The 25,764-nt window shown below is 56.9% G+C and overlaps 1 protein-coding gene across 3 annotated transcripts in view; it reads right to left on the bottom strand.

Annotated features, from left to right (window-relative positions):
- Positions 1-235: 235 nt before the first annotated feature.
- Positions 236-25,764, bottom strand: part of RAP1GAP2 (RAP1 GTPase activating protein 2) — a 202,113-nt gene continuing 176,584 nt past the window's right edge. For all 3 annotated transcript variants that reach the window (XM_054575887.1, XM_054575886.1, XM_054575888.1), the window contains 11 exons: positions 24,531-24,602; positions 23,967-24,053; positions 22,419-22,553; positions 14,303-14,440; positions 12,537-12,670; positions 9,975-10,088; positions 9,630-9,747; positions 9,087-9,213; positions 5,707-5,783; positions 5,286-5,324; positions 236-4,465 (listed from right to left, as the gene is read on the bottom strand). In XM_054575887.1, coding sequence (XP_054431862.1) covers positions 5,316-5,324; positions 5,707-5,783; positions 9,087-9,213; positions 9,630-9,747; positions 9,975-10,088; positions 12,537-12,670; positions 14,303-14,440; positions 22,419-22,553; positions 23,967-24,053; positions 24,531-24,602 — 1,011 coding nt within the window. In that variant the 3' untranslated portion in view covers positions 236-4,465; positions 5,286-5,315. The remainder of the gene's footprint in view (positions 4,466-5,285; positions 5,325-5,706; positions 5,784-9,086; positions 9,214-9,629; positions 9,748-9,974; positions 10,089-12,536; positions 12,671-14,302; positions 14,441-22,418; positions 22,554-23,966; positions 24,054-24,530; positions 24,603-25,764) is intronic.

A 25,764-nucleotide genomic window follows, 5' to 3' on the forward strand; every position in this document is an offset into this window, starting at 1 on the left:
TTTCTAGGTTCTCAAAAAACTTTTGATGGTGGTCAGTTTTTTAAACATCGGCAAGTACTTGGAAAACTTTAAACCACTTTTTAGAAACAAATCGACAGGCCCAATATGGCCCATGGGTTGCCGGTACTCAACCCCTGTGAACTAAAAGGCGGCGCTCAGGAGAGGGGCCCCAAGCAAGGAAGTCCCACCGCTGATGGACACAAAATATGTTATTTATTGTCAATTTCTGCAAAGACACATTTAAGCAACAAAATATACATTTGTCAACCTTTTAGAATTTGTTTTATACATTAACAAATACAATGTGCTACCATAGCAATAAATTAAATGTACACTATTTACATCACATAGGCATTCAGAGTCTACAAACCACCCCCCCGCAAAGAGAAAAGAAAGAAAAGTCGTCACCACGTGGATCATCATCTCCAAGCTACAGCTCTTAGGTTCTGTCACACAGAGGGATCTCAGCACACGTCCACGCCAGCATTCCCCAGGCTGCAGTGGGGACGGGGAACGCATCACAGGGGAGAGTTGGCACACATGCTAAGGAGCGGGGTGGGGGGTGGGGGGCACTGACCCTTCCAAGTGGAAATGTCATAGAATCAAAGACAATGGCATTTAAATTCCAGTCTTCCAGCTAGCACCCTCTCCCCAGGGCAGGCAAGGCACAGAACAAAGCCACCGCCCCAGCAGCCTCGCCCCAGGCAGGACTCCCCTGTCCTTGGCCCTAGTGGGGGTTGTCTCCTTCCCCACAAAGGGGCACGTGGCCCAGCTAAAAGGAGGGATATGTGGAGTTGGGGGGCGGGGGGACAAGGAGCTAGTGGTAAAACGGAGATCAGAGCTTGTAGGGGAATGCCCGCCCCCAGCAGGCTGCGGGGATAGCCTCGGCGAACTCCCCTGCCCCCACCTCCAGCCTTTCAGAAAGGGCCAGCTACAGGCTGGGGGAGCAGCCGCGGAGTCCTGAGTACAGCTGAGTGGCCGGGTCCCTGCCAGCCACCTGCAGCCGTAAGGTCTGCATGGACCCCAGCCGTGCCCTGACAACAGACCTATCTCTGTTGCCTCGCAATGGAATGAAGAAGGTAGTGTTTGCGTTGGCACCTCAAACGGTCAGGGTAAGAAACTGACACTGAAACAGGCTCTCGTCCCGCCTCGCCACTTGAGTCTACATTTTTACTAACCATCTTTGTTTAAGGATCAGGGAGAATCAAAGACTTCTCATTTACACTCAACTTAAAAGGGGGAAACTGAGGGCTGGATAACTGCCTCTATGCCCTGGCCTCCACCCCCGCCTTACACACCAGAGTTGAAGAATCGATGTCACCCAGGAACAAGCCACTGAAATCTCTTTCCCTCCTCGCTTTCTTTGCCCAAGCTGCGTCCAAAACCCCAGGGCCCTCACTGAAAAGCCCAGCATCCCTCCCGATGGAAGGAGCAGAGTCTGAGGCCCCACCTGCACCCCGACGGCGGACACCTCTCAGCCAGGGCCCCGGGAAATGCGGCCACTTGTTGAACCAGCCATGTAGGCAGTGCCAAAGAAAGGGCCCTGGACTGTGTGTTCTAACCCCAGCTTTGCCACCAGCCGGTTATTTATGAGACCTCCAGCAAGTTCTCTTTCCCCGCACTGGAGCTGAGGTTTCTCTTCTGGAAGATGACATCATTGGATCAGATGCTTCAAGAAGCCCAGGAGGCATGGACAGCAAGATGATACTGACAAGGCTGAACTACGGAATATTTTTCAAGAAACACTATTCTTCGTTCATGACAGACACCTATCTCAGGCTCCTTCTGCGTCTGTGGCTAAGCATCATCTGAGCAGAGGGGCAGGGGTGCCCCACGGAGCCTGGCAAGCATAGTTTTCTCCGTGAGTCAGACAGTTCCCGGAGCCAGGTGTGTGTACAGGGGTCACACACAGGCCTCAAATGCCAGTGTGAGCACCGTCAGGATGAGCTGGTCGCAAGGACCGAGGAGGCTTCAGCAAATGTCCGAGCCCCAAGGCTGGGCGCAGCAATAAAAGGAAAGACACTGGGGCCAGAGCAGAGGCAGGGGGGCTGTGGCGAAGGCCGTGCGCAGGCCCCGCGCTGGGAGCAGAGACGGCCAGGCCCCAGTTCTCCCTTCCCCCTCAGCCCCAGGACCTCAGCAGGGGTGGGCATGTACATTCTGGAAGCCACAGGATGGACTGTCTAGAGATGGTGACACAGGACACAGAGGAAGGGGCATATCAGACCATTCCCAGGGCATCCCCATCAGCAAACAGAAGGCAGGCGCCACAGCTCAGGTCTGTGATGCTCAGGGCAGACCTGCACCTCTCAGCTCCCGGACACACCCAGCTACCAGCACCCACTGGGAGGCAGGAGCAAAGCCCTCCCAGCAGGTGGGGGCTGTGGGGAGGGTGGGGGGCAGCGGCCAGAGCAGCGGGGGAAGGTGGGTATGAGGTTCCCAAGTAGGGCCGAGCAGGGACCGCCTGGAAACCCCAGAGGACCCCCAGACCAGGACACAACACAGTACAACCACCGAGCAGCTGTAAATACCAGCTCTCCAGAGAAGCGAGCCAGAACCCTGGAATTGTTTTTAAAGAAATGCAGTTTGACCTTCCAAGTTCCTTCAGAAACTCAGCCAGCAGAGCACTGCCAGCATCCGTGGGCCTCATTCCAGCAGTGGGAGCTGTTACGGTGATTTGTCATAAATTCTAAACAGACATTTGTTGACCTTCTAACTAGAATACATTCTACTGGACTAGTGCTTTAAGCAAACACATTTCCCAAATAGTATGAGGGGAGAGGTCTGCCAGCCGGCAGCCAGGATCCCACCACGTCCCCGTGAGTGGAGGGACCAGGATCGAGGCTTTGCTCTAACTGGAAAAGCAATAGGGAAGTTGGTCACATTGGTCAAAAACAAGGGTAATGTTTATATGCCTTGACTTGGGAATAAACCCAGATCCGATGCAAATAAAGCATGTGGTGGGAAATCCTTATCATCTGCTGATTAAAGCAGGAGCCCCGCCAGCGTCACCCTGGCAGCCCCATGTCCCGGAGGCCTCCTACGCACTTGAAATCGCAGGCCCTCTGAGGGTCTGCTCTTCAGACTCTGTTTTCACCCGGAGGACGGGAGGCCTGAAATGCCGCCAGGGCCAGGTGCAGAAACCTGCAGGCGCGGGCAGGTGGTGAGAAGCCGGGACAGGGCCTCTCTGCTCCTCGGAGGTCAGAGAGCACGCTCATCCCAGCGGGGCGGCTGTCTCTGGCTGAGGGGGCAGGCGGCGGGTGGTATCTGAACTGTGCCGGCTGGGGCCCCGGGTTGCAGGAATGCCACCAATGTGGCAGCCACTATAGGCCCGCGGTGGCAACGGGGGACTGGGGGATCCAGCCCGGACAAAGCCCAAGGGCACAGTTGCTGGAAGGGGCCCCCAGGCAGCACTGAGCTCCCCTCATGAAATGCAGGAGGAGGCCGCTCCTTCCCCGCACCGCAGCTCTACTCGCACAGACGGCCTGGCCACGCCTGGCGCCTGGCAAGGCGTCCCCACATCGCCCCTCTGCTGGCACCTAGGAGCTGGGTTGAGGTGACTCTCGGCGAACCTCCACAGCCCACCGAGACCTGGTCCCGGCCTCGCCGGCCATCAGGCCTGAGGTTCTCCTCAGCCAAGGCCCGGGCACTCCCTGGCTCTCTCTCCGAATTCCTTCTCTGTGCCGGCTGCCTTCCCCTTCCTGGGAAAAACATGTGCTCAGAGGGGAGCGACTGACACAGGGCTCCTCCCCCAGCAACCGCCATCAGGAGCCTGTGTGAAATTAGGCCGGAAAGAAGGGCGTGGCGCCCGCTCCCACACAGGCCTGGCGCTCAAGACGTGCCAGCAGAGGGGACAAAGGCGGCCCTGGGCGTCTGTCAGTAGGAGGGGGAGAAGTTCCTAGCACAGAAGTGAGCAGATGTTGGGAGCTCCACAGATGTGGGAGCACCAGAGCCAATTTCTATCAGGACATCTTTGAGGGACTACATGTGGGCTCCTGGAAAAGTGCTCCCTCCACCGGCAAGAGCGCACTCACTGTGCCCGCCCAGCCCAGGACACGGCGCTGCCCAGCCCAGGCGCAACCCTGCCGAGGGCCTGCGCTGCCCACGTCCCCACCCACGCGCTCTGCCTCTTGGGTCTCCAAGTCCCCAGTACCCAGATTCCCCCTCGCCCAACACTTGCCTCCACAGACAAAAACAAGATAACAAATGACCCGGACGCACGGCAGGTCAGGGGTCAGGAGCAGGGGAGACTAGAGGAATGAGGCTTTGTCCAGAGACGGAGAGGTGCCAGCAGGGCGTCTTGGCGAAGGGGCGGGCAGGGCTGTGGCCGGGTCGGGACACTGGGACAGACAGCTGGTCTGGTGGGCAGAAGGCCGGTGGAGCAACAGGCCTGTGACGGTCATAGTAGTGAATGGCACCCCCAAACTGCTAGGATAGGAGCCTTGTCCAAGACAGAATCGGGGCTTCCCTGGAGGAGACAAGAAGGAGGGAGGTGATGAACACCTGGGGAAGGAAGGAGGGAGAACACCGTTGCCCACTGGCTGCACCAGGACAGGGGGGCCACAGGCTTGAGACCGCCTGAGACACCGGGCACAGACATGAACCTGCTGCACAGAGGCATCTGGCTTGGGAGTCGGGGCAGGGCTGGCGCTCCCCTTTTCTCTCCTGTTTTCTCACAGCTCAGGTTGTGTATAAAGTGGGCTCAGCTCTGTCCCTCCCCTTGGTTCCAACTGCGACTCGCTCCCCTGGAGCCCCACAGTGGGGCGGGATTCAGAAGGGTCTCCACTAACTTCACTAGCAAAAGTGCAGGCCTTGAGGCGAGCCAGACCCAGGCCCTGACCTGCTGAACACTACGCGCTCCCTGCGCTGTGGCCGGGAGCAGAGTCCTCCCTCAGGTCGCCTGCACAACGTTTAGGGCGCTGAGGCATCTCTGGCCACTCAGGCGAGGGCCTCATCCCAGCCGCAGTCAATGACATTAGGAGGGAAAGGCTGCCGAGAGCAGAAGGCCAAGGGGGGCAAATCGAGGACTCTCCCCCCAGGAGAGGAGAGCAGGCTCGGGACTATGGCCCCTCGGCCAGGCTCTCCCGGGCGGGGAGACCACCTCCATGAGTCTGGCCCAAACTACCAAACAGCCCTTCCCAGCCACGCCTGAGGCCACCTGCCTTCTTCCCCATCCCAGTGGCCACCCAGGCTTCGGAAGAGGCGACAGTCCCTCCTCCGACCCCCGCTGTCAGGATCTCTAAGGTTATTGGGCCACGTGGCCACAGCAGGCCAAACACCTGACCCACCTTTGACAGGCGAAGGACTCCTCCTTCTCATTAGTGACCCTGTTTCAAGAGAAATCCATACAAGAGTTTTATAAAACTAGACAACATCATCCCCACCGACTGCAACTTCGGTGCCCTCAGCTCTCGACTCCCCAGTGAGCTCAGGCAGGGACCGGAGGCCCCAGGAGCCAACAGTTCACAGCTCACATCTGTGCGTGTCCAAGGGCGTGGCTCTAACACAGGATGTGTGGCAGAGGGGGGCTGGTGACGCCCAGGCTGATGCCTGCACCATGTGGGACGGAGAGCATCTCCCCCAGATCGGACTAGAGCTTCCCTTCCCCGCTGTGGTGGGCCCCCAGGAAGCAAGGCTGACTTTTGGCGGAGGTTGGAATGTGGGCCACCGGAGGCTCCCCCAGCCACCCCTACACCCCTCGATCCTCACCGCACTGGAGCTCGCGTGGCTGAGCTTGTCAAAGCGGAATTTCAGGTTTGACCTCGGGGAATTTCTGCTTTTGGCATCTAGGAAAAAGAAGAATGCTGATGGAGAGCAAAGGGCGGGGAACCGGGACAACAGCAATAGCATAAACAATAGAATATTTTTTTAAAAATAGAAAGCTTGGTGCACTTATAAAAGTATTATACACTGCATTATTGAAATGTTATTATTATGAAATTACATCAATTAGAAGTGGTTCTTGCTTTTTCCAAAAGAAAAAAAAAAGAATGCCCGTGAGGAGGGGGTGGGGCTATACAGGCCCTGGGCTGTGGGCTGCCTGTGGGGAGGGAACAGGGCTGGGAGGCTGGGCGTGGGGGCCTCCTCCCTCCACTAGACACTCTAGCTGACTTGCACCAATTCACAAGAGCCAATTCTTAAAGTTTTTGAGCTAGTGGTTACACATTCATTTACATCAGCTTATCATTAAATGATAGTCATCCAAGGTAATACATACTCAAAAGTCATCACTTCCTTGTTATTTCACTGCATTTTACAATTACTTATTCTTTTAAGGTTATTTATGCCTCTTGTTATCTGGTAGTTCTTCCCAACCCCAGGGCACACTGGCTGCTTGAGATTAGCAAATGCTGCACATCAGCTTAATCTATTGTGTTGTTGTATGGACTTCAGAAACTCATGGAGAAAATATTAGCAACAGAGATTAAATTTGAAAATAATGTGTCTATAGCATTGTGACTAGCACAAAGAACTTAGGAAATATTCTTCGAGTATTTGAAAACCACTGCCTAATTCAGTAAGAAGCTGCTCATGTCACTGACAAAAATTACATCAAGCACCATTCACGTCAGAACTACACTTGTTCGTCATTTGCATCCTTGAGGTGGCGGTGGATATAAAGTTAGGCAAATGATTAATAAAAGAGTTTTTGTGAGCATCAATTGGTTCTATGGGATTTATAGTAAAGAATATGGTATATTTTGTCATTTATAAATTATGTGCTTTAGATCCTTTACATCAGCAAAATTTACAATTAGCTCACAGATGTTTCAGAGCAGGGGGACGGTGGCAAGAGAGCCAGATGTTAAACACTCACTGCACACCACTGGCAGGCGGGGTGGGGGGCAGACACCTGGCCCTGGGAGAGCACCTACAGTCTGCACCCTCCACCTGGGGATCCCTGACTTACTCCGGGTGCTTCAGTCAAGGGGTCCCTCCCAGTGCCATGAGCACCTCTCGGTGTGACACACCAACCCCTTCTCAAAGCCCTGGGAGCCCAGGTATGAAATGACCGATGGTCAGGGCATCTGAGGTTATAGAAGACAGTGTCACACCCTTCCAGGCCACCTCCCTCCCCTCATCCCTGTCTCTCCTCAGAGGCAGCCGAACAGCCTGAAACAGGCTTCCAGGTCTTGCAGGGCCAGGGTGAGCTGCAGGTTCCAGCACAACCTCCTTGGGGCCAGGGGGAAAGGGGACCCCTCCGAGTTAAATACTATGTGGGGAGAGGGGCACAAGGTGCAGGAAACAGCAGGTAGGAGTTACGGCCCATTCCACGTCTCCTTCTGCCCCGGGCGACCTTCAGTAAGTGGCAGACACTCTCTAAGCCTCCCTTCACTCAAAACCTTGGTTATTTTTCTATTTGTTTAATACCAAGTAGGAGCCAAGCTTGGATAAGTATTCTTTCCTTCATTCCTTCAACAGTTCAATAAGTCTCATATTTTTAAATCAGAGAATCTGCATGGCTACCCCACTTTATAGATGAGGAAACGGAGGCTCAGAGAGGCAGGCTGCCAGCTGGGCAGCCAGGTTACAGCCCAGCGCCACAGCTGCCAGCCAGAGGGAGCGCCTGAACGGGCCCTTTCTGCGTCTCCAGCATTTAGATCAGCATGTCCTAACCTCGGCTATGGACATTTTGGGCCAGATAATTCTTCATGGTGGGGTCTACTCCGTGCGCTGTAGGATGCTTCGCAGCACCCCTGACCTCTGCCCATTAGCTGCCAGCAGCAGCCTGTTCTGCAACCATAAAAATCAAAAGGTCATTTTGTCCAGACATTGCCGAATGCGTCCTGAGGACCAAGGTCATTCCTCGCTGAGAACCTGATTACACTATTGTTCTATTCTTGTTATTTAACAAACACATAGGCTAACAGTTGTGAGTTTCTTACAAGTGTAAGCTCATTTAATCTTCACACAACCAGGGGGTAGAAACTACTTCCTCTCCCTCCATTTTTTTGCTTGGGGAAACTGAGGCACAGAAAGGCTCCATAACTTGTCCAATGTCACACTGCTGGTAAGCGGCAGACCCAGGATCAGGGCCCAGGCTGCAGAGTCCTGCACTTGCCCCGCCACGGTCCCCGAGGGCAAGACAAGGCTCTGCCTTCTGAGCACCCGCAGCGCCCTGCCGTGCCTACCGCGCACGTCCACCAGCACGCCCCTCAGGTGCCGGACCTGCACCCTCTCCCCAGAGCTGCCTCCGCCTACTCTGGCCAACTGCAGGGGTCACAGAACCCCAAAAGGCCCAGACTCCTTGCTCTCCCTGAACCCCCACCACTAAGCCCGGAAGACTTTACCTCCTTGGCACCTCTTGAATCCACGCGCTTCTGCCATCACCCCAGCGCCCCGCAGATCCATGGCCCACCCCCCCTCACCGCTCACCGTCACCCCTGCTGGTCTCCCCCCTGCGCCTGCCCCCACCAATCCTGTCTACTGAGCCCGCTGCAGCCACCAACATGGTCGTTCTCACCTCTACATGGTGCTTCTCTACTTAACCTCCAAAAACTTAAGACCTCGCAATGGCTCCCACTGCCTGCAGGATAAGGCCCAAATTCTCACCAGGGGCTCCGCGGCAGCCCTGGCCTAGTCTCCTAACTACTGTCTCCTCTCTCACCTGTCCCCTGTCAACTTCCTGAACTCCAGCTGCAGTGAACCACATGCGATTCCAGATCGCGGTCTCTCAGTTCTCCCCAGGACTCCCCACACGCTGTTCCCTCCACCCGCAACACTCTCCTACCTACTATCTTTGCATTTGGAGGACCATCTCTGTGACAGAGGGCCCCTCAGTCGGTGAGGAGGCAGAGCGAGGGGTCAGTGGGAAGATGCTCAGCTTTCAACTTACACTCTCCCAGCCCCTCCAGCAAATCACTGAGCTCTCTGAGCCTCTGAGTCCCCCCGAGTGAGGCGAGGACAGCCCATGGGCCCCTGAAGGCTGAGGAGCCGAGGCAGGGGGCTGGCGGAGCTCCAGGGCCTCACGCTGTGATTGGGGCAGAAACTGGCCAGCTCAGTGTGCCTGCGGCTCACGCCCCATGAACAGCGGTCAGGGCACAGTCCCTGCCCCTGGCCACACGGTGCCACCGCCAGACGCCACTGACCTGTAGGACTCCGGCTCATGATGATGGGCGTGGTGGCTGCCCCCAGGCTGGGGCTCTCGCTGCTGGGGGACGGGCTGTAGAAAAACACCTCCTGCTTGAAGGGCGAGGTTGTGGACGGCTGGCTGCTCTGGGGAGAGAGGCCGGGTGAGCGAGGCCAGCCAGCCGTCCCAGGGCCGCCCCTGCCCCCGCGCCCCTCCCCCCACTGGGACATGCTCTTTCCTGCTGCTGCCTCCAACCCTGTCTCCCCTCTGCCCCCCAGGAAGCGCCCCTGACCCACACCCATGGAGTGCAGACCCCTCTCCTCTCCAGCCAGGAACCCCATGGCAGGGACGCCCTCAGCCTGGCCTCTGACCCTCTGCTGCTGCTCCTGGGTCGTTCCAGGGCCCCCAGAGGGTGGAGAGGCTGCATGGACCACCTGTTTCTATACGTCCCCTTTATCCCCTTTATCCGCAGAGACTGGGCGGGGCTCTGCCCACAGGGGCTGTTCTAACTGGGGGGCCCGGGGGCCGCCCACGCCCAAGGGTCGGGCAGGGCCACACCTACCCCACTGTCACACTCCTCCAAGGCCTCGCCTTCCCCAGCTGTGCTGCTGAAGCTGCTGGTGCTGGACGAGGAGCGGGAGATGTTGGCCCGGCCGTTCTCCTTCAACTTCATGAAGGGCCTGCAGGGGACAGGAAGGCAGGCCCTGGTCACACGCCAGGACCCAGGGCAAGGCAGGCCTCCCGCAGACAGCCTGCCCGCCAGCCCGCCCCGCAGCGGCTCCCCATGCCCTGCCTGTTGGCTTTTGTGTTCCGTGGAGCTCCCAGAGCAAGAGGTGCCTGGAGCAGAGACAGGCCCCAGGGCTCCAAGGGGCCAAGCCAGCCGCCCTCCCCCAACCCCCCCTCGTACTTCTCCTTGTTGGGGCAGATTTCCGGGGAGCTGGGATTGGAGGAGGTCTCCGACTTTATCTCCTGAGAAGAGTGCCCGCCATCCAGAGCCTTGGGGTTGTTGGATGCACTGTCACTGAGGAAAAGAGCACAAAGAGGAGCGAGGTCAGGGGACCGGTCCCCAACCCCCACCTCACCCCCACGCCCGAGGCAGAGCTCCCGCCAGCTCTCCATGGGGACCTGTGGGGGCCACAGCACTCCCTGACAGAGCATGGCCGCCAGGGCCTCCATTCCTGCCCAAGCCCGGCTCAGAGACTGCGGCGGGGGCAGGGGAGGCAGGCAACGGGGTTTTCTGCTTGTGAGGGGCTACGGCAAGCTGCTGGGGGAGAGTCAAGAGCTCCCGGGCAGGGGTCCTGGCTGGAGGCCACCGAGCCCACCCCCCACCCCAGCAGGGCACCCGCTGGCAGAGCTCCAGGTCAAGAGCAGGCCACAGAGGGAACGGAGTGGGGTCTGGGCCATCCACCGCCACAGCCAGGAGCCAACGCAGCGCACACGCTCTCCTCGGGGTGCAGGCAGGACCATGGCTGCATAGCTTCAGGGGACGCCCCTCACAAAGACTGCAAGGTGAGCCCCCAGAACGCGCATGCTGAGGCCGCCCTCAGGGCTGGGGGCATCTGGGTAAATGGGCTGCGCCCGGCCCGGCGCCCAAGGGTGTCCCCCTCCCGCAGTTTAACAAGGACCATGTGCCACTGCCCACCATTTGCTCTGTGCCCACTAAGAATAAAAGTCCTTAACGTACTTTTATTCTTAGAAACAGATTCATGGCAATATAATCTACATACAATTCACTCATTTAAAGTGTACAATTCAATGATTTTTTTAGTATATTCACGACCAACATCTAATTTCAAAACATTTCTATCCCCCTCAAAAGAACCCTAGACACGCTCACCGTCCTCGCCGGCCCCTGGCAACCACTAGTCTCCTTTCTATTTCTATGGATTTGCCTCTTTTGGGCATTTCGTATAAATGGAATCATAGAGTATGGCGTGGTCTTTCTGTGAATGGCTTTTCACTAAGCATAGTGTTTCAAGGTCCATCTACGCTGTAGCATGCACCAATCAGAACTTCGCTCCTTTCTATTGCAAGATAATACTCCACTTTTGGATGCACCGCATTTTATTTACCCATTCACCGAGCGATGGGCACTTGGGTCGTTCCCACTTTCGGCTGTGATGACCAGTGCTGCTACAAAACTCCGTGCACTGGTTCTTAGGCAGACGTGTGTGTTCCTTCTCTTGGGCATCCACCGAGCAGTGGAATTGCTGGGTCTAGGGCAACTCCACGTTTACCCCTCTGAGGATCTGCCAGGCTGTTTTCCAAAGCAGCCGCACCAGTTTACATCCCCACCAGCACTGCGGGGGGTCCCAATTTCTCTGCATCCTTACCAACACTTGCTATTTGTCTTTTTTATCACAATCGTCCTAGAGGCATGAAGTGCCTCAATGTACTTCTAATGAGGCCACTAATGAACTGCTAGCCATCAGCCCAAGCAAGGGCCTGGGTCACTGTGCCAGGCTGCTCTGCACGTCCGGTCCTGCTGACTCTCCCTCCTGGAATGGCTCCCCCCTCGTTTCTGAGACCCCCCTCTCCAGGCTCTCCCCCTCCCTCCTCACCTCCCTTTCCTGTCTTTCTCACTGGCTCGCTCTCTCCTGCGCTTGCCCGTAAGTGCCGGTGTCCCCAGGCCTTCTACACGCCCTTGGGTGATTGTGTTCATTGATCCGCCTCAACCACCACCTCCACGCCAGTGACTCCCACCTCTCCTTCTTCAGTCATGGCCTCTTTCCAAAGCTCAAGACCAGTGACCCTGACCTCAGAGCTCTGGATTTCTCCACAAAGTGGGCCGAAAGGACTCACTCACAGGTGCAGGTTCCAAACGGAGCCCTCTGCCCCCTCCATAAACCCGCCCCCCGGCCTGCATGCCCAAGCTCGGGGCTGGTGCCACCTCCAGGGCCACAGGCAGACAACTTGGAAACTGGGAGCCAACCTACACGCCTTCCTTCCCTCCCGAGGCTACAAGCTCCTGGAGCTCCCATCTGAGCTCGGAGCCCAGCCCAGGGCAGGCACTCACCGAATGCTACTGGCTGAATTAAACAGTAAAGGGGCTCACCGATTAAAGGATAAGACAGGCAATTAGCAAGAACAGGGTAAGTATGATAAGAGAGTTGCTTAAAAAAAAAAAAAAAAAAGCAGAAGAAGAGGAACATTCTGGAAGCCCAAAGGAAGGATCAATTAACTCTGCCTGGCAGGATCAGGGAAGACTTCCATAAAAAGGACCTTTGAGTAGGCTTTGGAAAAGGAAGCAAAGAATTTAAGCAACATTTCTAGCTTGGGTAAAATGGGACGAGAACAACCGTGACTGTCCGGTGCAGAGACTGCTGCGCTGCCTCTGCGGGTAAAGGGCTTGAGGGAGTGGCAGCGGGTGTGTGGGGCCGGCATGGGGACCAGGGCTGGAAGGACGCCATCTCCCGAAGCAGCGCCACCCCTCCCGAGAGAGCTGACCACACCCACGCTGGGCAGTTACCATCGAGTCCGGCTGTCCCCCTGGCCTTCCGAGCCTGTGTGCAGACGGGGGAAGAGCCCTGACCGCCGCTTGATGGGGCTCCGCGACTGGTTCTTCGCGGTCGCCGCAGCCGCCGCTGCCGCCGCCACTGGAGGCTGCCAATGAGACCGCCAAAATGAGTGCTCACTCCCCAAATGCAGATCTCCTTCCCTGCATCCCCTTTTCTGGTCCACAAATGGCCCTGCACCCTCCCCGCAGCGGGTCTGGAGCGATCCCAGGAAACAGCAAGCCGGGAAGGCCAGGCCGGGGTCTGGGTAACCGCAGCTGAAACCCAAGGCTCACGCCGTTTGCAGCCCATTTCCCCGTCTTCTTAACCCGACCCATAGGGCCCCAGGTAACAGTCGCTGAAGACCAGAACTCTTGGAGGAACACGGGGTCAGGGCCACCCTGAGGAGAACCCCACATACTGAGAAAGGCAGGACGATTCACAGGGGTCACAGACTGGGAACCACAAGCTGAGGGAGCCCTGGGACGGACCCCGTTCTACAGAGGAGGAAGCTGTGGAGTCAAGGGCGAGGGAATTTGCTCAGGGTCACAGAGCGAATCTCTGGCAGGGCAAGCGTAAGAACCCAGGGCTCCTGACTCTGCAGCCACTGCTTGCAAATGAATGTGTCCAAGCTGGGCGTCACAGTACCAAGACAGAACGAGAGTGGCAGAGCCAGGTCCACACGCACCCACGGCAGAGGGAGCCTGCCAAGAATGTGGCTCTGCCTCTGCCATGTGCAGGGGACGGTGGAGGGGCAGATTGAGAAGCAGGAGGTGAGAGCCTGCAGCCAATCCTCAGACCCCGCCGGGCCTCGAACCCAGGCCCCAACTTTTGCCATCCACATGCTGTGCAACCTTGGACAAGGGGGGAAGTTTCTGGGCCTCAGTCTCATCCACAGACTGAAGACCACTGCCCTGCTCACTTCACAGACTTTCTGGGAGGAGCAAGATAATAGCTACAAAAATACTATTGGGTAAATGAAATGAATTATATAAAGTCATTTATACTGTGAATTGTTAGTATCATGGTAGGTATGTTCTGCTATTACCAAAAAAAAAAAAGAGAAAAACCCCAACGCGCATGCACCCAAAGGCATTCTGGGGTTCGTCCCCCGGCCAGCTCCTGGTGCAAGCCGACCAGACCCAAACCCACAGAGCGGCCAGGCTCTCTTTTCTTGGAACTGTGCACACAGCGACTTAGAGTGAAGGCTTGGGATCTGGGCAACCTGCATCCAAATCCCAGTTCCTTGGCTTAGCGGGGCGACCTCCGGCATGTTACCTGACCCCTCTGGGCCTCCCCTTCCTCAAACGTGCAATGGAGAGCACACCCGTTCCTACCTCACACGGCTGTGACAGCAATCCACGAATTACTTAGCTCGCTGCCTGGCGCACAGCAAGCAGGGGGCAGCTACTACTGCCCTTAGTAATACCAAAGGAAGGACACCTCTCTCACAGGCACGAGTCCCGAGCCCCTGAACGGAGGAACGCTCCCCAGGACCACCTCGCAGGGTTGGCCCGGAGGAGGAGGCCCAGGTGTGAAGGACGCTCAGGGAACAGGACCACAGGAAGGCACCGGTCCGGGCCAGCCCCAGGTGCCGCCTGGCTGGAGGCTCCGATTTCAGGGGCAGTGTCTGTTTCCCTCCGTCATCAAACTCGCCCCGCTCTCAGCACCTGGTCCAAGCCTGGGTGACACACCCCTCCCCAACCATGACTGCGGGGACCCCGCACATGCAGGCACTTACCGAGAAGGTGGTCTTGGTGACCTCCGTGCTGTTGTGGGAGATGCCCCCGCTGAGGCTGCCAGGGAGACCCCCGCTGTGTGGCTTCTTCTGGCTGCTCACCATGGTCTCCATGGAGTGGCTGCGCACGCGGATGGCCCTCTGGGGGGACAGCAGGGGTGGGGGCCTGGGAGTTGGAACCAGGCCCCCCAAATGCTCCGCCCTCTCAGTGGGCCTGCGGACTCAGCCCTCAGCACGTGCACACGTGTGTGCATACACTCAGCACACGCTCTCATTTTCTCTCCACGGCCTGCACCCTAATCCCTAGGTTTTGCAGAGGATTTTCACCTGCTCAGGGCATGGGTGGCTCTTTGCAGACAGAGGTGAGGGAAGATATTGGCCAGAGGCGTCTGAGGGGCCAGTGCCCCAGATCCCCTGCTAGGTGGACAGAGGTTATTACTGGGGAGAAAAATGGCTTGGACGGTTTACCAAACCGGTGTGACCCCGGTCTCGTTGCCTCTCTTAAGCTGCAGCTTCCTCATCTATGAATCAAGAATGACGTGGTCCAAACAGCATCATGTAGCCACATCCTTCACCCCCACTTGACTCTATTCTTCCAGAAAACTAGGTGTCCTTCTATATTTAAACATTGGGTATCCCTCCTGCTGTCACCCCAATGCGCGCCTGTGCAAGTCGGTGAACTGTGGCCAGAGCTCCTCCCGATCCGTGCCCTGGTCCACAACTCAGACGCGCAGGGGCTAAACACCAAACACCAGGGCGCCCCCTGGCACAGCTGCCAACACGGGACGTGCACACTCAGACCCCAAGCTGGAGCCCTCAGTGGCCTGGAGCTGCTCAGGCCACATGGAGCCCTGAGCCCACTTAGGGCCACCAAAGAGCCAAGGGCACAATGTGAAGTGTCCCAGAAGGGACAACCAGGACCGTCAGGGGCTTGTCCCTGTGCACACGAGGACAGGAGAGAGAGTTAAAATGAAGCCTGCTGAGCACACGGCAGGGACAGACCTGGGAGGCGATGGCAGCTCTCACGCTGCCTGCAGGCCTCCTGCGTCGCTCTGGAACCCGACCCAACGGGGGCGGTTAGAGTGAGGCAGGCACATCTCACTGCAGCTGAGAGAGGGTTTCCCAAGGCGGGAAGCCCTGGAGGGTCCCACCTACCACAAGGATGATACTCCCTGGGCCGGGAGGCCTTCGAAGATGACACAAGAGTTCTAGGAAGGGAAGTGTCTCCCTAGGAACCCCCAAACCCCACATCCCTCTGATCACTCAGTCGCTCAGCAACATGGGCAGGTGGCCACGCATATAAAGCTCTCAGCAGAGGGCCCGGTGCACCCTAAGTGCCCAAGAACTGTGGCTACTCTCACTGTCACTAACGAGCAGTTGTCAGGTGCTCCCTGCGTGCCCAGCACTGTGCCACACACCGGGAGACGTGCAGGAGGGCAGCCACGGCGTGCGAGGCATGGCCCCCGCCCCGAGGAGTGTGCAAGGCAGCAGGGACACGAGGCGTTCCTAAAACCAGGGCGATGCAGGAAGGCCCAGGCCGTGGGGGCGCGCCCGCTGTGCTCATTCACTGTCCAGGGCCCCAGGGCCTCAGAGCCACATGCGAAGACTCACAGATGCAAATATTATTAGTTGCTCACATATAAGTGCCATCCCGTCCTGTTCCACGCTGGCTGGCAGAGCCTCTGTCTGGTCCAGCTTCCTCCACAGGACAAAGGAGTCAATCGGGACCATCTATGGCAGTCACGTAATCCATGCCCTTGCCAGTGGAACATGAGGGGACACCTGCTGGGGGCTCTGAGGAAAGCTTTTCTCAGTGTTTCCCAAAAAAGGTGTGACATGTCTGTACCTAGAACTGCAGCCACCACCTTGGGCTGTGAAGGACAAAGCCTAAGGGCAAAGCTGACAAGATGGGGCTGGCAGAGGGGAACGGGGAAGGAATCTGCCTGCCCGTGACCACACTGAGCCACCTGTCACCTGGGGCCTTCTTGTTAAGCAAGCCAATGGGCTTTGCTCACTGCACGAGCCAGTCGCGGCAGGGTCTTCTCAGAACCTCAGCTTCAGGAAACAGACACAGAGGAACAGACGCGTGGACACTGCTCCCATCCCTCACTTGGCTCATACCCACACGTGAACAAACACGTGTCTGCTTGCGCACTCCACGTGTCAGGCTACAGATGGTCCGAGGGCAATGTTGCCCTTCCCTCCCTTGAAGCATCGAGGGAAGAGCCTGGCCTACAGAAAGGCAGTCCCAAGGAATCGGCAAGAACACTGCCGCCAGCCCAAACAGCAGGGCCCGAGCTCTGCAAGTTCAGGAACGGCCAAGGACCGCAGCCTGCCGGCCTTCCTGTCCCGAGGAGGGAAGCTGGCTCTGGAAGGAGGGCCGTTCATAAATCTGACTGCGCTAGAGGCGAGCTCCCCTTGAATGAGACAGAGCCCACCAGCCTTGTACCCCTGATATTACTCATCTGGCCTGTCCTGCCTGAGCCAAAGACGCCCCCGCCAGGACAGCAGCTCTCTTGCTAGACCACAGAAGAGTCACCTAGCAACAGTCTCCTGCAACATGGCTAAAATGGCTGGCACATTCTATTCATGCCACCACCCAAAGATCATTAAGCCCTGGGCACTTTGAAAGCCAAAAGCAGGAAAGGTGTGGCACCACTCTGAGGTGTCCTTGGGTAAACAGCCAGTTTCCTTAAATGAGTCAAGTGCTCCATCAAGCTCAATATATTCCTCTGGGGCCCTGGTGTGTGCAACCACCATCGTCATCCACTCTGACACGTCCATGAATCATTTATGTTCAGATGTATTCTCACTGTCTCTTTCCAGGAAAGAGTAAAAACGTGTGGAATGAGCCCTGTGTGCTGGTATCTGGTCTACTGAGCTTCACATACATGATCTCACCGAGTCCCTACAACTCTGAGACGCATAGAGGACAGGTGCTGGTAGGCAAGGTCCTGAAAGGTAAGTGACGGCCCCAGGTCACACCAAAAGTAAGAGATGGAACCAGGACCCAAACCCGGGACCCTGGGCTCTCAATGAAAGGGTCCCAATAACCCGAAAATGAGTCCAGTTGAACATATAATTCAACTGGTTGATGGACTGAGGGTGATTAGAAACCAAGGGGTTTCAGCCTCCCTTCAAAAAAATACCAACTGATGCCCGGGAGGAATACCCTCCTCACGTGTGCCTGGCGCTGCTGAGGGAGTGAGTGAGGCAGGGGAGACAACGGGCTGCCGGGGAATTCAGGGATGTGCAGGGTCTGAATCCTGGGTGTTCCAGGCACGGGGCGTGAACCTCTCTGAGACACAGTCTCTTCATCTGTACGATGCACTGACAGTCCCTGTGTGAGGATGACAAATTCCTGGCGTGACACCTGCTTGCTCAAGGTCCTCTCTCCTCCCACTCTGAGGGACAGAAAAAGAGAGCAAGGATGGCTACCTGGAAACCCTAAAGTGATGCTGCCTTTGGACAACATCGCCCAGTGACATGGTCTCATGGCACATCTCGATCTGACGCAGAGCTGGGCGACCAGCCTTCTCAAGTCGGGCCGAAGAGCCAGGTGCCGGGTGCAGAAGAGGACAGAAGGCAGCGATGTGGAAACACAGGGGCGGGAGAGAAGCGGACAGGCACACGGAGCCTTTGCCGGGGCATCGGCAGGCTCCACGGACGGCCCGGCCCCTCTCCCACCCAGCCCCTGCACATCCGGGCCACAGCTCATGTCCTCTCTGCTTGCACCTTCCCAGGGACGGGCTGCTCACTGCTTTCACAGCTGCCTGTCCAGTGGGGAACAGCCGGGCTCTTGAAAAGGTCTTTTGTGCACAGAACGGAAATCCTACCATTTCTAGATGTTGGCGTCTTAGACCCATCTACTCCATACTTCCCACAACTGGACCCACCTGTGTAACTGTCTAACTGTCCTTAGACTCTGCTCACCTCCCAGCTAGTCACCCCGGTCCTGTCGCCCGTCCTTAGCCACCACGGTTTCCCGGCCCTCAGCGCACCTCGCAGCCTACCTGTGAGCGAGGTCTCCTTTAGGGGAGTAAGAAAAGAGGGATGGACTCACTTTCTCAAGGTCTGCTTGAAGTCACCTCATTTCAGCAGGGTTTGAGGACCAGTGCGTGTCATGAAGAGAGACATCTCCTCTGGGCCAACCACAAACCTCACTTCTTTAAAAATGGGCTTCGTGAGTTGTTTCAACTTAACACATTCAACTCAAGAGACCCAATGCACAAGGATGACCCCTGAGGGGGACACATGCTTGTCTGGACCAAGTAACCCATAGAAGCGGGTACCCCAGGAGAGAAAGGGGCTAATTTCTTGCCGGCTGTGATGGCCCCTAATCAGGAAGTACTTGGAGGTCCAAAACAGGGTCTCCTTTCCCACTAACAGCACAGATAAAGGAGAAGCCGACAGGAGAAGGAAATACTTCTCCACATCTCCTTTCGGACAGCCCAGAGCTCCAACCCATGGGCCACGCCAGCCTGCGGGTACTCTGCCAAGATTGCTGCAGCCTGGTGCTCCTCTCCCGCCACTAGGGGTCAGAGCAGAGCCGCACATCAACTCACACAGCCCTCAAAGGCTGGGAGACATTCACCCGACAGCTCCTAGCCTTAGGTGGTCCAAGGTCTGGGGCTGCCAGGTGACCTTCTCCCCCGCAGCCAGCCAGTGCCCCAGCTGCATGAAGACTTCAACGGAGGGCTGGGCTAGCTCAGGGTTTCTCAAAATGTGGCTCTCACACGCTTTAAGTCGGGACATCAAGTAGCATCACTTTTTCTTTTCTTTTCATTAGGGACCTACAAAAACTTCAACAACTGGCAGTAGCTGCAAATGGCATTTGCGAGCAGTCTAGAGATCAATATTTTCCCAGTGTGAGTAACAGACAGCTCCTTCATAAAGAAAAATATTCTTGCAAGGCTCCAGGACTATGGCCATAGACGCCTCACACAACACCAGGGCAACCTGCCTGCTTACTTATGTATTTCAACTGTGAGTTTCACTGCAGAAGTTTAGTCTCTATGACTGGAAATATATTTTTTATATTACCCACTAAGTGAAAATGCAAAACTTGGAAGTGTCTGTAGAACTGGCAGGTTCCTGAGAACATCTCCAAGCACCGGCTCAGAAGCAGGTCCAGGTGTGCACAAACCAACGGTCCTGTTTCTCATGGAAGAAACACCGAAGTAGAAGCCAGGGGAGCTGAAGCCGGCTGGGCAGGAGAGCTATCCTAAGTGGTGCAAGGGGCCAGGAGCACAGTCTAGGGCAGTGACGGGGCTGCTTCTCGGCAGAGGGACGAAGGGTCCCTGGACTGCAGGGTAGGACAGGACAGGCGCAGAGGCAGGGGATGGGTGGCTGAGATCACGTTCAGCCCTGGGAACTCCGGATTATGTTCCCATGCACCTGTGAGGTGGGAACTTTAAGAGGAAGGAGATAGAACATGTAACTTTCCTCCCTGGAATCATTTCACAAGCCACTTCTTGCAAAAAGGATTTTGTGGAAGCCTGGATGAGAAACCCCACGAGGAATGCCAATAATTCTGATACCACAGCACCACCCAAGGTGCCTAGGACAAAATACCAAAGAAGGAGACCGTTTCCTGAGCCAGGGCAGACCCCGAGCCCGACCACAGGCACCACGGCTCCAACACCAGAATCCCCCAGGCAGCCGGCTGCGTCCCGCTGTGCGCCTGGCCGGCCCCAGCTCTGCCTCGGCGCCTGGGACACCTGGAGACAGCGACAAAATGGACGGGGCAAGAGGGCTCGCATTCCCCAGCGGGGATGACAGGGACAGGGAAAAAGGCTGCTCGTGACGGTCAGAGCTCTGAAGGTTTGCTCTGCGCCACGGACCGTGACAGTCCCCTCCCTCACCCCACAGGGCCACCTCGGACACAGGCCCAGAAGCAGAATGTGGATGGGGGTGGCTTCAGCCTCCAGCTGGAAGGGTTTCGGGTTGGAAAGAAAAACGGCCTGGATCACTGGATCAAAGGCACGTAATGATAAAGTCTTGAAGCATCTCCTTCTCTCGGGAACCCCTTCATTCCAACGTGCTAGGTAAGGCCAGACGCAAGGGCTGGAGCATGGCCTCGGGTCACTCCCCTTTAGAGCCGCAGCCTGCAGGGAGCTGCTGGGCTGTTTTAAGCACGGGGCACCACGGGCAGAGCGTCCACGGCCTACGAGCTTTTCCGGGGTGTAAAAACATTTGAAACCTGAGAAAACAATTGTTAACTCCAAAATATAGAAAGCAACCTGCAAAACAGAATGCGACAAATGTCCCTTTAAATATCTGCAGTCCACTACAGCTCAAGTCACATGTACATTACATTTACCGTGGGACCCGGCGCATTTGATAGGCTTGCTATGATGTGGGGCGGAGCCAGCAGAGGTTCTCCTCTTCACGTGGTCTTCCTACCCTCCCTCCCCCTGCTGGGCTGGCTGACCCGGCTCCCTCTCTCCAGCCCTGTCCCTCTTCTCCCGCGGCCCCCTTTCCTCTTGACCTCTCAGTTTCTCCTGTTTCACCCTGGCTGCCACTGTCCGTCAGGACTGAAACAGATGCCCCAGGAATCTCCCACCAGCCTGGACACGCAGCTCGGCGCCTGCCCACACCCTCGTGAGGAATCTCGGCAGCTGGCCCTCAGGGCCGACAGGGCCCTGCCCAGCTCTCTGCGGTCCAGCCTGGCAGCAAGGGACAGACCCCAGGCTTGCCCGGGCCAGGCTAACACAGGCGGAATCTTAACTGAGTCGGGAACCCAGAGGCAGGGTCATGTGGCCGTGAGGAACACGGGCTTTGGAATTTGGCAGACACAGACTCAACTCTGGTATCTGCTGGGTGACTTGGGACAAATTATTGCATCTCTTTGAGTCTCCGTTTCCTCACATGTAAAATTATGATCATCTTTATTAAAATTGGGTGTGAATTATTATATCAAAACTATCACACCCCTCATAGGCTTACCCACAGGCACAGAGGGGCAGCTGTGAGGCTTCTGAGCGGATAATGTGTGTTAAGCTTTCACTTTACAAGACAATAATACCCGCTCCCACGTTCCCTGGGCAGCTACGTTATTCCAGGCCACGTGACCTCTCCCAGACCATTCCAATGAGTCCTCCCAACAACCCTAGGACAGAGGTCCCATTTTTCATCCCTGGGTTGTTGATGAGAGAACTGTAGCTTCAAGACTTTGAAGACCGTGCCCAGGATCACACAGCTGGGACTCTAATAGAGGCAGGTCGACCCGTCACCCCACACCCTGTCCCCAAAGCGGTAGCTTTCTAAACCATTCTACAACGGGCAATTCGGCAGAACACTGACCTAAGGGCCGGAAAGCCTGGGTTCGAAACAAGGCTTTACCTCTAAGTAGGTATAAGGCTTTGAGAAGCCCCATGGCCTCTGATCCTGTCCCCTTGTGAATAGAAATGACAAGGTCCATTGTGCCAGCAGCACAGGGTGACAGCCAGGCTCAGATCAGATGCTGGAGGTAAGTGCCATCTGCACCAACAAGTACTTGGCAAGCACGTGACAGTGAGCCTTTTTTACACCATGCAGGCTAAGTGGCTGTTCCACCTCCACTTGAATACTTCCAGGGACAGGGAGCTCACTACTTTTTTTAGTAGCTCATTCTGCTTAGAAAGTTCTTCCCTTTGCAAAGTTCACGGGGACTTGCCTCTAACTCCATCACACTGGCCCTGGCCAAGTCTTCCGGTGCCCTGCCAGCTGGAAAACATCTTTGCAGTACCCAACCCTGGCTGCAGAAGACACCTAGGACTTGTGTCCTGCCCTGGGCACCCTGACCACAGAAGGAGGCAGCCAGAAGCAGTAAAGCACTTGGTTTGCACTGGCTCCTCTCCTGCTCTTTCCCTGTCCCCACTTGTCAGCCTCCCGCCCGGAGGAGATGATCCAGATCAAGGAAGAATGCAGAGGGTGGGGCAGACGCTGTTGGCTACCCCCACCACTCACACTTCCTGATGCCTCTGCCCCCGCAAACACCGGCGCCGCCCTGCTGGTCCTGCCACCTCTGGCTGGCACTCGGGCCCTGGGGTCAGGATCATGTGGACCTTGGGCCTCTTCCCTTGTCTGTCCTGACCCTCCCTGCCACAACGATCCTTGGCCACTCTTGTGCCCATACCTTAAAAGACTCCAGGAATCCCCCGTGGCCCCCATTCTCAAACTTGTCCTCTTCTGGGCCCAGACCCAGCATGGCCTGTGTGTGCCCATGGAGGTCATCGTGAAGGTTGTCCAAGAGGGCAGCCCTCGTCCGGTCCTGGAAGGGAAGAGGATGCAGGTTGCGGAGCTGGCACCAAGAACAGAGATGTGCCCTCTCCCTGGGGGCTCCAGACACCTGGCCCGAGGGCTGCCACTCTGGCCAACGGCATCTTGGCTGCGGTGTGGGCCTAAGGCCAGGCTGAGCTCCACCTCACAAATGTTGCAATTGACACCACAGCTCGACGCCCAGCCCTCTGCTCTCTTCCCTCTGCCCCTTCTCCCTGGGCCATCCCACCCTCCCAGCTCTACCTTGCTGACTCCCAGTCCGTATCTCTCTCTACCCCAGGCTCCACATCCATGCACCCAACTGCCCAACTGCTCCTCTCTATCGGGATGTTCCTCCAGAGCAATACATACAACCTCCAGGGGGCGCCATTCACCCAGACCAGGGTGAGCCCTTTCAGTAAGCCAGGCTTTGCGGGCACCTCCAGATCAGCAAGTCCTCCTGACTGCTCATCTCCCAGTGGTCCCCATGTCAGCAAAGAGCTCAAGCTGAGGGCCTCCGTGCCACCCCACAATTCCACTCCCCTCATCGAGTCTCCCTGATGGACCCCTAATCACTTCCTCCTGCGCCTGGTGTTCGCAGGCTGCCACCGTCTCTCTTGGACTCCTGTAATAGCTTCTAACTGGCCACCCTTCCTGCCCTGCTCCCTTTCACTCTATCCTCCTGCCATTGTCAAAGTGATCATCTAATATGCAAATCAAGCATCACTCTCCTGCCTCAGTCCTTTAATAGGGCCCATCACCTCTAGCTCAAAGCCCTTCTTCACATGGCCTAACCCACGTCTCCAGCTGTGTCCCCACCAGTCTGTTCCCCGTGCATCCTGCTCTTAGGCCACATCAAACCCTCTGGAGCTCCCTCACGGAGCCATGCTCTGATTCTGCTCTGATTCTTTGCATTTGCTGTTTCCCATGCCTAGAATAACCTCCCATGCCCACTCTTCCCTCCCAGAAGAAGGCTCATCAGATATCCAGATTCAGCAGAAGGGCCACCTCCTCCAAGAAGCCTTCCCTGAACCCACCCTAGTCCCCCATAGGCGGAGGCAGTCACAGCCCCCTGCTGGCCTCCATCACAGCCCAGTACTAGCAAACCGTGTCATACCTGTCCGGTAATGGCCCCTCCCCCCCAGCCTGTGAGCTCCATAAGGGCAGAAACTGAGTCTCATTTACTCCCAGGAAACAGAATGGAGCCTGGCACACAGTAGGAGCTCAGTTAACAATGGGTGAATGGTTGACCAGACCTGAAGTTTGGACTTAGTTTCCACAAGAATTAAGATTTACTATATCAACACAGGGCTGAAGACTTAGAGGGGCAATGCTCCCCACCTTGAAGAGCCATCAGGGACAGACCCCTGGCAGAGACTGGCTAGCAGGAGGGCAGAAGGAAGACCATCAGAAACCGCGCTCTCACCTCCAGCTTTGAAAACTTGTCAGACTTGCAGCAAGCATACTCCGCGTTGGTGAGCTTGGTGAGCAGAAACTCCCTGAACTCCGGGCCCTGGAACAGACGAGAAGCCCCAGGACTCCCTCAGCCTTATAATGGGAAGGCAGAACAGGGGATCCAGCAGAGCCCCCGAAAAGTCCCTTCTGACGTTTGATCGTTCTAGCCCAGGCCAAGCCCATCTGCTGAGATGTCAACATGGAAGCCATCTTCCCTGGTCCTGGGAAATCAACCCTCTGCGCCCCCATGCCCTTTCCACGACTGGAGGCAATTTTTGCCCGAAGCTTCCCAGGACTGGAGCATGGTATAAAAATGCTTCTTTCAGCAGAAATTCAAACACCCTGATAGGAGACCCTGTGCAAGGCCAGATTGGCAGCAGGAGGAGAGGTGAGGAGAGACCCCAAGTAAGGAGATCCTCCAACCCTGCTGAATTAAGGCCCTGCTAGTGTTCCCAGGCCTGATTCAGCCCCGCTGCCATGCAGGTGTGGGCACCCAGAGCCTTGGGCCTGAGAGGAGCAGGAAGGAGAGTCTTACCTTCTGGAAAACAGGGGGGCTGGGCAGAGATGGGCCGAAGGGAGGCACGTCTTCCCGCGCAGTGACTGAGACCTGAAACAGAGTCTCCATGTGAGTGAGGAGGGAAGAGACCCAAGCTGAGGGCTGCAACACATGCCACATGCATGCCCTGGCCCTGGGGGAGCCCGCTTCCCCCAGCAGGTCTCCTCCTGCCCTCCCCGCACCCCTGGGAGCCGCCACCATCGCGGCGGATTGCCCGGAAGTGTCCCCATGCTCCCATCCGCACTGCTGGAGGCCAGAAACAAGTCTGGCAAGATGACCACACAGGGCTGAGGAGCAACCCCGCTCTTTCGCAGCACGAGTGCTGGGGAGGCCTTATCTCACGACCGCAGAGGATTGGGATGCTAAGCCTCCGGAGAAGGCACAGTGAGAATTATTAGCCCTGTTTCACCGATCAGGAAACGGATGCCCAGTGCCATGAAGTGGCCCCCCAAAGGCACACAGGTGATTAGCCACAGAGATAAACAGAGAATCCAGACCCTGCTCTCGGGTTCTTCCCCACGACACTAACTCCCAAACCTAGCCACAATTCAAGTGTTTAAAAAACAAATGCCGACTGCATGGGCCCCGCCCCAAGCCTACTGAATCCGCAGCTCTGAGGCAGAGCCAGGAACCTGCAGCTGTTACATGGGCCCAAGAGCTTCTGCGCAGTAGTGTTCGGAAGCGGTGACCCCACAGACAGGGTCAGTCGATCTGGGTGAGGCCTGAATTAATGGCGCAGGGCCCGGGCTGGGAATTGGGGTGGAGGACAGCAAGGCGCGCTGCATGCTGCACAGGGTGTACCTGGCTCAGGGTGGGGGGCACATGCACCTCTGGCCAGCCTGGCAGGGCATGAACAAATGGAGGAAGAGCCCCAAGATGCTCTGCATGGGGTCTCCCAGGCTCGGGACAGGCCCTACATGTCCTTCTCCCCTCTGCACACGGGTGCCCTGGTTTCACCCATTCTCAGCCCATGAGACTGCAGGCGTCCCTGGGGACTCTGCCCTCTCTCCCCCTTCCCCAGCGGGCAGCCACTGACGCGAGCCCGGCCCTGGCACGCCGCCAGCTGCCTGGCCCGTGAAGTAGGGCAGATGCTGAGAGTCGGCCAGTGCAGACAAGCAAGCAGCTCGGAGCCAGGCCAAGGAAAGGTCCTGCCAGGGTCTGGAGGGGAAGGGAGAGGGAGTGAGCTGGTCAACACCAAACTCAAGGCTCTCGC

Source organism: Pteronotus mesoamericanus, unplaced genomic scaffold (assembly GCF_021234165.1).
Source record: "Pteronotus mesoamericanus isolate MK-2021 breed Mesoamerican mustached bat unplaced genomic scaffold, CSHL_Meso_final contig_317, whole genome shotgun sequence".
Lineage (NCBI taxonomy): Eukaryota > Metazoa > Chordata > Mammalia > Chiroptera > Mormoopidae > Pteronotus > Pteronotus mesoamericanus.